The sequence below is a fragment of the Ctenocephalides felis genome, unplaced genomic scaffold (genome assembly GCF_003426905.1).
Source record: "Ctenocephalides felis isolate EL2017-DRISC unplaced genomic scaffold, ASM342690v1 CF-g0.4_SCAFFOLD_03572, whole genome shotgun sequence".
Lineage (NCBI taxonomy): Eukaryota > Metazoa > Arthropoda > Insecta > Siphonaptera > Pulicidae > Ctenocephalides > Ctenocephalides felis.
The window spans coordinates 24,355,445-24,368,474 of NW_020539726.1; the positions used below are offsets into that span (position 1 = coordinate 24,355,445).

Below are 13,030 nucleotides of genomic sequence, written 5' to 3' on the forward strand. Positions count from 1 at the left end.
CAAGAAAGCCATATTCTTTACAGTCGGAATTTTTGTCAACTTTGGCAGCCATGGTCCGAATACGATATTCTTATCTGTAAATAAAAATATAAAATGTTAATGTAAGAATAAAATAGTTTGGAAAGTAAAATACTATAAGGAAGCGTTCTTTAATCACGTCATCCATTTTTTTTAAGAATTTTGGAAACCCCCCCCCCCCTTGGTGATACGTGGTGATATTCAAAATCACCTCCATCCCCAAACATCACGTGCATTTACAGTTATGAAAAAAAAATTTCATTTTTTTTGGAAATGTTTAGGTATTTTTCTGAATTAGGTAAATCTCACGTGATTAATGGACGCCCCCTAACTGAGAACATAATTACATCTGAACAAAACTATAATTCAGCAATGATTTTTTATTTATTCTAATAAATTCACCAACAGCATTATTAGAGCAACAAAAAATGTTGTTAGATAAATACAATTTTGATGATATAAAAAATTTAATAATCACAGTAACAATTTTATAAAATTTAAAACTTCAATAGTTTTAGAATAATTCCAAGATTTGATGGCATTGCAAATGAATGTAGTTGATGCCTACTGTACTGTATATAACTTAATAATGGTTTCAATTACAAAAAACAAACAAAATATTTTTTTCCAAATCCAATGCATATAAAAATTGCGTTTGAAACTATAGAAATTCTGCTTCTGGAAAAAATATAAAAAAACATTTTTTTAAAAAAGACAAATCAAATAGCATTCTACTTAAATTTTGATGGAAGTTGCTTTCGTGGTTCCATATCATGTAACGATAAAATAAAAAAGTATGAATAATTATAATTATTTTTTGTTGTTATTCTTAGAATGATGTCTTTCAATGTGCCTTTTAATATTAGAAATTCTATGAGTCCGGTAACCACAGAATTTGCAACAATGTTTGGGTAATTGGCCACATTCAAATCTCTCATGGGCATATAAACTTCGAGGTTTTCCGAAAGCTTTTCCACACAGGCCGCAAAAAAGTCCTCCAGACATAGTCACAATTTCAGTATACGATCTATCCGGAATTTCATAAATTGTATCTGAAAATATAAACAGAAAATGTTAATATTCCAATTATCTTGAAAAACTAAATTTGAAAAAAATGAAGTGATATTGATATATATCATATTTTATTGCAATATACATAACACAGTTTTTTAGTTGCTTTCCCTGCAAATCCTTTATTTGTACGGTCTTAAAATTCTATACAAATGCAACAAATACAATATAGATTATCATACTTAGCGATTATCTTGAAATAAAACGTAAAATCATATAAATACGTTACATAGATTTTCTCTTTATATTACTTTATATACAAAATGCCAGCCAACTACATGCCTTTATTTAAAATTTTAAATGAATTGAAGCAACAGTATATACAACTTAATATGAAAAATAATATCAGTGCTTTCTTATATAAATATACAATTTTTTTTTTAATGCTTGACTAGTCTAATTGTTTAAAATATTTATAAATTGTTTGAAATATTTTCTTTTTGTACAATTTAAAACAAGTAATAAAGAAATAGAGTTACCTATATATATACAAGAGAGAGTTGCATTTTTGTTTCTTATATATTATACATAATTTTGTTTTCATCACGTAAAATACTATTTAGTAATAAAACTGTATATATTATAATCTTATTAATTAAAAGAAAAATTTATTAATAACTGACACATAAATTATTAACTTCCCGTAGGATAAGTTATAAAAATCGCAAATGAAAAAAGTTTTGCATATCTTTTAGAGATTTCAGAACATTTTGGCATACCTTAAGAAAAATTGATGTATGTGTGTATACAATTTTTCGTCCACGATATCGGGAACACGGATCAACCGATTTGAATAATTCAAAAAATATTCGATTCGTATTTATTGAGTGAATAATTGACTAAATTTTTGGCAGGTACAGCGGTAACGGAGATACGGAGCAAAAGTGCAAAAAAAAGCATTTCTTGACAGAACGGCGCATCCGATAGAGTGATTCAAAACAATATTGCTTGTGTTGACAGTGTTTGTTTATTATGTTTTTATATGTAAACATAGATAAATATAAGCGATTATATTATATTAAATTTAAAAAATACTACGATAAAATTTACAGCATTTATAATTATTTTAAAATATTTACAACAATTTTTATTACTCACTGATGAGTTTTTATTGATTTATTTCGCAAAACTGTAATCACTGTACAGGAAGTTCCAGTAATTTTCATAAAAGCACAAAACCATGAACCACTAGATTCGTTCTCATTTCAAAAGTCAATAAGTCTAGATTCCATATATTATAGAAGAAATAATAAGAAATAATAAGATTATATTTAGAAGAAATATATAAAAAATCTAAAAAAATATAAATAAAAACCAGTAGTGTATGGTATTATTCGTTAAAGAAAATTTATGGATTTTTCTGTTATGTTCGAATAATTTAGATAATCATTTTACTGCAAATCAACATAACGGCATTGTCTGAATCTTAAAAATTATAACAGTTTACCCCTTTTTGAAATTTACCGGACTTCACTATTGCCAATTCAAATTGATTGTTCTTTTTATATATTTTAGAATCTTTTAAATACAATCGTCTATTCAAACATATTACACATATACACACACAGACCTTTTCTTTTTTGACTAAAGTATGCCAAAAATTCTGAATGTTCTGTATCATAAAAATATAAATAAATTACAAAATGTTTATAAAAATATAAATAGAATACATAATTTTTTATTCTTATATGATTTCGGTGACTTTTCTAGCGTGTTAAGAAAAACAAAATGTGTGATTATCATATATATCAACATCATAATCACATGAGATAAAAATAAAATTTCAAATCCACAAGCCCTGATATTGCTTAAGGCAGCGGTTTCCAACCTGTGGGGCGCTCCCTCACAAGAAGACGCTCTAAGGGGAGCGCGTAGATCTGTTTCTAGAATACTATTTCCGAAAATAAAACAAAATTTCTGAAAGGTTTTAAAAAAATTTAAAAAAAATAATTAGTTCTGAATTTTTTATGCATAACATAATATTTGTAGTAGGAGGCGCTGTGCGAAAAGGTTGGAAACAACTAGCCTAATGCCTTACCAGGTGCGTCAAATACTATTTCTTCAAAAAAAAATTAAATCAATTGTCGAAAAGAAAATCGGTGCGTGCCAAGCTGTATGTTACAATAAATCTATGGTACTATAGTTATGAAATTAAAGTTGTGTCGGCCAAGCATTGTACTGCCGAAAATGTTTAGTGACATGTCGTTGCAAATTGAATCCTCTGTGAGTTTTGTAAGAACAAATATCGCATTTATATTTAGGCTCTCGTCCGCATTCCATTCGCTCGTGGGCGTAGTGGCTGCTCTTTGTCCTATAGAGTTTCCCACAGTAGCGGCAAGATAATTTCAATTCTCCGGCCGAGGATAAATCTGAAACATAAAATATTGGTTTGGTTAGTAAAAGATTTATGAGTTAGAGAAATCTAGACTAGATGAACGTAAACGCTTTTAATGAATTGCAAGGGATAAAAACGAATCAAATCTAGAAAGCTTAAAAAACTGTGAAATGAATCTCCATATATTTGCACTAACTGCCTTTTAAATGGTATATATTGTATAACACGTATGGAGCTAATTGAAAAAGTTGAGATTTTTCGAAAAAACTTTTTATTATTTAAATAAATGTTTATAATTAATGTTTAATCTGTAATTAATTAATTGATTCAATTCATACATACATTAATACATTAATTGAAACCTATAAATAAACCTAATGTATTATTCAAACAAAAATATCAAAAAATATTGAAAAGAGTGAAGACGTTTCCAAACAGTGTGTAGTTTGTTTTGATGTTGATTGTTTTAATTAGAAAATATTTAGTCATTAAGTTCCTAAAAAAGTAGACAATTCATATCCCCAAAACGTAAAATGAAATAAATTTAATTTAATTTACTTAAATTGATTAATTTAAATTAAATATGTATTTTTTTTTAAAAAAGTGTTGTTTTTTAGTTCACATTTAAAAATCTTATATAAATAAATCCTCACTTATGACCAACTTATGTTGCAACGACCTCGTTCAGTGTTGCAACAACCTATTCGAAGGTGATCGGAAACACGTTGTATTTTATAGGTGTAAAGACTATATAAATTTAAATAAATACATTCACACATATACACAAACACATCCACACTTATACATATATCTATATATTTAAAGATCACAGTTTTTTTGTCAATGGCTATAGAAATGAGTGATAGTGTCAAATACCAAATTAATCAAATAGGTTATTGTTGAAAAATGTACCATTGTTTGAAATGCATATATGTATTATAATATAAATAGAATAATTACAAAACTCGTTCCTTTCTCTTATATTTTATTTCAACAATTCATAATACAGTCTATATAAAGTTACGCCTTGAAGTCTTTAGTTGAACAATAAATCTTAACACTATAATAGAAGAAAATAAAAAAATATTGCGTTTGCAACATCAACTAACAAATTTAATAACAGTCATACAATTAATAGCAAATCATATTAAGTACCTTACAAAATAAAATCTAACATATTCTACACTCCTCCATCGTATTTTTTTCAAGTCTCAATCATTTTTATTAAAAATATTTTACTAAATACTACGGTAAAGAAGACATGTCCGCATATGTCTCTCCAAATTGCACTTATGATGCGATTCGTAGCTGCAATTATGGCATTTAAATTGCGGCAATTTGCCGCATTCGTATTTCTTATGTACATAACGCCCAGTTCTGCTGCGGTAGACTTTGTTACAAGTGTCACAAGGATAAATTTGGTTTCTTTCTTCTTGTCCGGAACTTGGTTTAGATACCATCCTGTATAGAGATGGATCCAGGAAATAACCTGATAAAAGATTGTTGATAATCAGATTGTAAATATAAACTTAAAACTTAAAATTGTGTAGTATAAGAAACAACATAGTATATGGAATAAATGATATACAAAAAATCGAGATTTCTTTTTTTTATTTGTCAACAGCAATCTCAACTACTAAGAACTCCTTATTCTATGAGCAGTTTGTTGAAGACATAAACTAATGTCCCACAAGAGCCAACCCATCTATTATGCTTTTTTGGCAATTATATTAGATATATATATCTGATAATTATTGTGTGTTGTAGCAATGCCTCCGAGAGGATATTTTCACTTGGCGTCATACTGCTTGATACCGAGCTGGCTAGAATTAAATCAAATCGGAGACTAGGGCAACTAGGAGACTAGGAGGATTTGTTAGTCCACAATCAGTACTTCTACTCCTCAAAAAATCTTGAATAAAATTGACAAAAAATTAAAAATTGTAAAAGAGCATAGAACAATTTATATAACAAACAAAAGCGTTACAGAAAAGAAATGTATTTTAAATCAATTTTTCTTATTATAAAATTTTCATAATTGCTAAAACCTAAAAACGCTATTTACAATAAATAAATATAAATTATTAAATGATACTTGAACAAGCCAAATTTTAGTTCAATCTATAATAATTTACAGCTCATTTGAGATTTTTACATTTTAGTAACAAATATGATTTGATAATTTGTTAGTATGACACCTAAAATATTTGTGTTATATTACAAAAAGCAAAAAAGCATTTTTATTCTAAATATTTTCTGTTTTTTTGTCAAATCAACTTTGTCAGATCATTAAAGTTGACATAATAGTTATAATTAAATAATACATAATTCGTTCATAAGGAAGGTGGCAAGATTCAAATTTATTTTTTGTACATATAAAATTTTGTAATAAATTTCATTTATTATTTTGACTTGAATTTTTTTCCTAATTTAATAGCATAATAGCAATCAATAAGTACAAAATTCTCTACAAATTTCTTATCACATATTACTTGGCCACTATGAAAAGTGAATAATAATAATCATTATTCATTTAATATTGATTATTCTGGGTAGGATAACTACAATTGCTATCTTGGTGTCTTCTTGAATAATGTGCTTTTAAATTAAACAAATAATAAGTTTTAAAAGGACAAAGTGTGCAACGAAAATTTGGCTCCCTTCCGCATTCATATCTTTCATGTTTGTAAACACCATTATGGCTCTCGTATGGTTTCTTGCAATTTTTGCAAAAATATTTTTTTGGTTTCAGCTGCACTGGATCGATCCATTCGCCATAAACTGAAACATAAAAAATAATAAAGATGTTAATAATGTGAATATCTAGGAATCAAATAAAAAGGAAAATTGCAATCACTTTATTTGTAAATAAATTGTGTTAAAAATTTTAATTTTTTTCTACAGCTACGACACCAACATTTTATATGAAATATTTTTGTTTCCACCTTTGGCTCATTTGAAGTAGACCTACAATATAATTCAAAAAAGTTAATAAATTTAATGATTTTAAAATCATGCAAATTTCCAATAAAATCTAACTATTTTGCAAGGAAAATAAACCATTTTTAATGTATGTATAGTTTACAATGTATTATGAAAAATAAATCACAATTTTGACACACTTTTTTCGATTGCAAATAATTTTTAATTATTCCATTTAATTAATAAATAAACTAACATATATAATCACAATGATATAGTCTCAAATTATATTCATCATTCACAGATTAAAAATAATAAGAAATAATGACTTAATATTAAGTTTATGACTTAAATTTGATTATTATCCTCTAAATATGTACTTTTCTTATCAATAATAGTTTTATATTTGAGATCATATTTATAATTAGCTTATTTTATATATAAGCAGTATTCGATATCAAATGTGCATTAATGCTAACAGTATCAAAATACATTTTCAGTACATGAATCAAGGAAAAAAACAAATTTTCCTCGACAGTTATTTTTGTCTATTTTAATATTAAATATGATTTATAAGTTCAGGAACATTGCGAGACTCTCTACTCATCTTAAATTTAATTTTGGAATTCCATTTATTTATAATTATTATAATTATGTAATATATACATATTGAATGATTAATATTAGTTATAAGGTAAATAAAATATAGCTGCGACTAAGGTGCATTTGCACATATCGTTTCGAAAAATTTATAATTTTTTTACAGAAAAAATGAATTATATTGAAAAAACTTTCTAATAATAATATGGAGATTATGAACAATAAACATAAATGTATATTTTTTCATAATCCCACTATTGTAACAAAAAATTTGTACTTTTACTGAAGATCTTTTCTGAAAGTTGTTGACTTCATACATTTCTAACAGGATTAACAAGATTTTTTAATTTGATAGCTCCCGTTATTATTTATTTAAATGAAAAACTAGTTTCTTGATTCATTAAATTGTAAAATATATATAAAAATCATAAAAATTGTCAAAAATTCATATATATTAAACATATATTAAATAAAAGTGTATAATTATATATGTATATTAGGGTGGTCCTTAATATGGATGTTTTCGAATTTGTTGCTCCCAGCAGGTCAAATGCTTCCAAATTGATGAAATAGAATTGTCTGAATGTTTTAGATCTTAATATTAACTTTATGATAGTCCGCACTTCAACTAAAAGTTCTTATCGAATAAAATGCATAAATTCCATTTGTAAATTCCATTCATAACTTTGCGACAAGTGAATCAAAATTTTGAGAATAATATTGTATTTGCTTATTTTGATCATAAATAAAAAAAATACAATAAAAATTTTTATATATTTCATAAAGTAAGCTCCTCATACTTAGGAAGAAGAACCAAGAAGCTTTGGTTGGAGTGCGGACTATCTTAAAGTCAATATTAAAAGCTAAAACTTTCAGAAAATTTTTTTATCAATTTGAAAGCATTTGAGCCCCTGGGAGCAAGGACATTCAAGAACATCCATATTAAGGACCACCCTAACGTATACACACATATATAAGTATAAGTATGTATCGTATCACTTTCATTTTTTATGTCAACAAATGTGCATAAAATCTTCAAAACAATTGCATCAAATAGTTGATGATGATTTTATATTTGATTGAATTACATAAAAAAAGTTGCCTTGATGATTTTATACATATGTACACACACATACATTTATACTTGCAATACATAGAAGGAAGGAGAACAAATAGCACTAATTGGGAGGATAGTATAGTTAAGAGAGGTTATCATTGCATTCTATATTCTCCCCCCATAAATGAGAACAAATGGCACTAATTAAGAGTATAGTATAGTTAAGAGAGAGAATCATAGCATTCTAGATCCTCCCGCCATGACAAAAAACGAATAGCGCTCATTAAGAGAATAGTATAGTTAAGAGAGGGATCATTGCATTCTATATCCTCCCCCCAGGAAAAAAACAAATAGCACTAATTAAAAGGATAGTACAGTTAAGAGAAGGATTCATAGCATTATATATCCTCCCCCCATGGCAGAAAACGAATAGCACAAATTAGGAGGATAAAGTAGTTAAGAGAGAGAACGATAGCATTCTAGATCTTCCCCCCATGACGAAAAACTTATAGCACTAATTAGAAGGATAGTATAGTTAAGAGAGATAATCATAGCATTCTAGATCCTCCCCCCATAACAAAAAACGAATAGCACTAATTAGGAACATAGTATGATAATAATGTTGGTAATGGTTAAGGGAGAAAATCACTGCAATCTAGATCCTCACCCCATGAAGGAGAACCAATGTATAGTTAAGAGAGTGATTATTGCATTCTATATCCTCTCCCCATGACGGAGAACAAATAGCACTAATTTGGAGAAAAGTATGGTTAAGAAAGATAATCATTGCATTCTAGATCCTCCCCCCATGAAGTGATGCATAACGGCAAGCGGCATGAGGACAAGGTGCAAAAGAAAAGAATAAGCCTGTAGTCGGTATTTTAGCTCGGCACACCCAGGCCAAACATCTACATTGTCTGGGTCTGGGATACGTAGACGTATGTCCTATAAAAAAAATACTTATACATAATATTAACGAGAGATTTTTATATCAATTATAAAATTAGCAAAAACCATTCGCCTCCCATTCATTTTAAACTAAGTCTATGTATTGCCAATTACATAAGTCAATCATATTTACAAGTTTTCACGAGTCAATTACTTTCAGGTTACACAAGTCACTGGATCTTTGTTAATTTGGTTTTTTGTACCGTTAACAAATCATGAGTATTCTTAAAAAAGAGCAATCTTACAAGTGATATTCAATTATTAAAATCACGACTGCCCCAAGAAAATAAATAAGTTCTGAAACATTTTGACCCCTAAAAAGCAGCAAACTATCAAAATCATCCTTCTACTCATCGCTGCCCGGATGCTGCCGAGCTAAATGAGTCTTCAAACTAAACCCATAATGCGTACTATAAGGGCAATAGCGGCAATGAAACCGCCTTTCCATGCCGCATTCGTATTTTTCGTGTTTATAAACGCCATTGCGACTTTCGTACTCTTTGCCGCATCTTCTGCAGGCGAATGGTTTGTTATTGCCGGCGCTTGTGACGGCGGCAACGGCGGCTACTGCTGCAGCATTTGAGGTTGCGTGGAAAGTTGCCGACAAATTGTAGACCATGGCTGCTGCTGGAGACGGGAATAATGGACCCAGGCGGAAATCTGAAAATGGGAAATTTATTATGTTAGTAGGTGAATTTAAGGTGAAGTAATTACGAAACTCACAATCTACGCGTCCGATTCTGTTTTAGGTTCATAATCATGCTTGAGGATGCGATTAAAAATATTTTTACAAATAATTTGGTAAATACGAAATAATGCTGATAATTATTTGAAATTTTAAATATATAACCTTTATTTTTAATTTAACATGCTTTGTAATATTTCTTCACGAATATGTTTACTTAAGTTGATTTCATATCAGTCTTGTGTAAGAAATCACAGTAAATACATTAATTAAGACGTTATATAAGAGGTTTTTATATGCACAAAGAAAATATATTAAGAGTAACATCAATGATAAATAATAATTAAAATTAATTAACAGTATAGTAACTAAATATTAAAATAAAATCATGTTTCTATAGTCAGTATGTCTAGGCAAGTCATGATAGACAACGTGTTTGTCTTGAAGATTAGACATTCAATCTGTTTTTCAATGTAAATACTATTTAACGTTTATATTAATAGTCAGTTTATGATATTATTAACAGATTATAAATTTCACCAGTGATACCTATTAATTTTCCATATATAAATTCACTATGTAATATATATTAGTACATTTGAGTATGTGGATCTGTCTAATAACAATTTTGATTTATTAGTAATATGGTAACACTCGAGATGCACACAATTATTAGTGTCAGCCATCATACATATTTATATATTAATAAATTATAAATTATATATTTATAATTGCATTAAAAATATTTATAATATTTAAAACAATAATGTAATTAAAGTCATACTTCAAATATGAATTGATCGGTTTGTGACAATTGGTTCGTCATTGTAATTAGCATTTAAGACTTGGACCTTCATTACAGAAATGAAGTCATTGCTGTATAATAAATTATATAATATTTGTTCACAGTGGATTATGTAAAGCCTAAAGAAATATTGTTTTCACAATTTCACTCATCATGTAATAATTCTGTTTCAAACTTCATGTAATTAAAATTAACATACATCCATTGACTAGTTGTATTTTTTTTACTTTTTCGCTGGCGATATAATCTCATTCTTTGAGCAACTATAAAATCTGTCTTGTCTAAAATATTTTCCATTTTAATAACTTCACAGATTTATAGAAGCTATGAATTATATAGAATTTATTTCAATAAACTTAAGTTTAGTACACGGCACAAATGTTTCATTTATTTCATTGTTTCCATTATAATTATTTACGGAAAACAAGGTAAAATATTCTTCTGATTTAGGATTTTTTATTAAATCAAGGTTTGTACTACGGTGTAACCTTAAAATGTTTATTTATCTATGCCAATTTCTATTCGGGGGCGAATAACAGACTTCCGTTGCATTCTCACAGATTTACACCCTAGTCGCGCCTAAAGAAGTTTTACTTCAAAAAATTCACAGAAATTGCCATATCTTGCTTACCAGTATATACTAGACCAAACCTAGAACAAGCAAAATTAATCAAAATAGCAACGTATTTTCATCAATTTTTATTGCATTTTCAAATAATATAGAAGATATAACAAATATGAATAAAATTATATACAGTGTCGTATAAATTACATTTTAATTAAACATTTAACTTGTATCGTTGGACATGTTACTCAAAAAAATCACATATTTAATAAAAAAAATATTTTAAATGATTTAAATTACATTCACAAATCCTCATTATCTCTGATAGAATCATTATATTATTATGATTCATGTACCAAATTAAATCAATTTTCATATCCCTCATTTTACAGTACTATTTGCTCATGGTGTTTTCTAGCAACATGTCTCTTCAGACAATGCTTGTAAGTCGAAACAAATGGACAAAAAAAACATCTATTATTCGGTTCTATTCCACATTCATATTTTGTGTGCTTGTATTGCCTATTACGACTTTTGAATACTCTGTTGCATTTTTCACAAACAAAACAATGTTCATTTTCTGTGTCTTCTTCCAGAACAGAATTATTTGAGAAGCCATTCAATTGAAATTTTGGATTTATTCGGATCATAATATTGTCCTCTGTTTTGATCCCAGCAGAAGGTCCTGAAAATAGAATTGAAATATTTTTGAATTAGATAAATGAGACATGATTTAAGTTCTGTGTTATTATTTTAAAATTAAGGCCACGCCTAAGTTAACTGACTTGTTAAAAAATCGAAAAATAAAAAAACAATAAAACAATATAAAACTAAAAAAAATTATGAGTTCCAACACATACTGGTGTTACCTGCAAACTATATAAAACAAGCAATATTAAAACAAAAACGTATTTAAATTCATTTTTAGTGCATTTTAAATTCATATAGAAGATGTAACAAATATAAATAAAAAGTATAAATTACAATTTTAATTAAACATTTAACTTGTATCGTTGGACATGTTACTTTAAAAAAAAAAACATGTATTTAAACAAACATGTATTTAATATTTAAATAAAAAAAAATATCATTCACAAATTCTCATTAACTCTGGAAAAACCATTATATTATTGTGATTCATGTACCAAATTAAATCAATTTTTATTTCCATCAAAAAGGGCAGTACTATCTGCCCGTGGTGTTTTCTAGCAACATGTCTCTTCAGACAATATTTGTAAGTCGAAACAAATGGAAAAAAAAAACATTTATTATTCGGTTCTATTCCGCATTCATATTTTGTGTGCTGGTATTGCCTATTACGACTTTTGAATATTCTGTTGCATTTTTCACAAACATAACAATGCTCATTTTCTGTGTCTTCTTCCAGAACAGAATTATTCAAGAAGCCATTCAATTGAAATTTTGGATTTATTCGGATAATAATATTGTCCTGTGTTTTGATCCCAGCAGAAAGTCCTGAAAATAGAATTGAAATATTTTGAATTAGATAAATGACAAATTATTTAAGTTCTGTGTTATTGATATCGAAATCAAGACCACACCTAAGTTAACTGACTTGTTAAAAAATCAAGAAATATAAATATAATAGAACAATATCAAACTAAAAAGTTTTATGAGGTTTTAAGCGATCACAACTTCTCAAACAAAGAATAAAAATTTATGTTAGCAACATGTTTCAAAGCCCTGGAAAAATAAAAACAGTTTTTTCTTTCTATAACTTTATTCAAATATAACTTAAAGCTAATATAATTTTTTGTAAAAAATTATAACAAATAAAATCTTAGAACACAATAATATAAAACGATGAGTTATTTCAATGAATAAAATGTTGTGAATTAAAATGCTGAACAAATATTCCTATAATTTATTCTGTATTTGATTATTTCATAATACTGGTTTCTACCGCGTGTAAACAAATTCAGTAAAAACTTATTGATAATTTATTTTATAATTATATATACTTATTTATCATCTATTTCATTATTGTATCTGGTTAAAAATTA

At 27.4% G+C, this 13,030-nt stretch overlaps 1 protein-coding gene across 1 annotated transcript; it reads right to left on the bottom strand.

Annotated features, from left to right (window-relative positions):
• Nucleotides 1–828: 828 nt before the first annotated feature.
• Nucleotides 829–12,027, bottom strand: LOC113388260 (zinc finger protein 136-like). The gene is made up of 7 exons (XM_026625657.1): nt 12,012–12,027; nt 11,536–11,691; nt 9,363–9,611; nt 8,829–8,948; nt 5,990–6,205; nt 4,767–4,913; nt 829–1,070 (listed from the first exon to the last, which is right to left on the bottom strand). The coding sequence occupies exons 1-7, from the start codon at nt 12,025–12,027 to the stop codon at nt 829–831; spliced, it is 1,146 nt and encodes a 381-aa protein (XP_026481442.1).
• Between the last annotated feature and the right edge of the window lie 1,003 nt (nt 12,028–13,030).

Excerpts from the sequence above, each read along its gene's own strand:
- LOC113388260 (XM_026625657.1), bottom strand. Across the intron at positions 9,612-11,535 it reads CAACAGAGTATTCAAAAGTC|ATTTCCGCCTGGGTCCATTA; the intron begins GTAATAGGCAAT and ends TCCCATTTTCAG. Across the intron at positions 8,949-9,362 it reads TTGCCGCTATTGCCCTTATA|GACATACGTCTACGTATCCC; the intron begins GTACGCATTATG and ends TTTTTTTTATAG.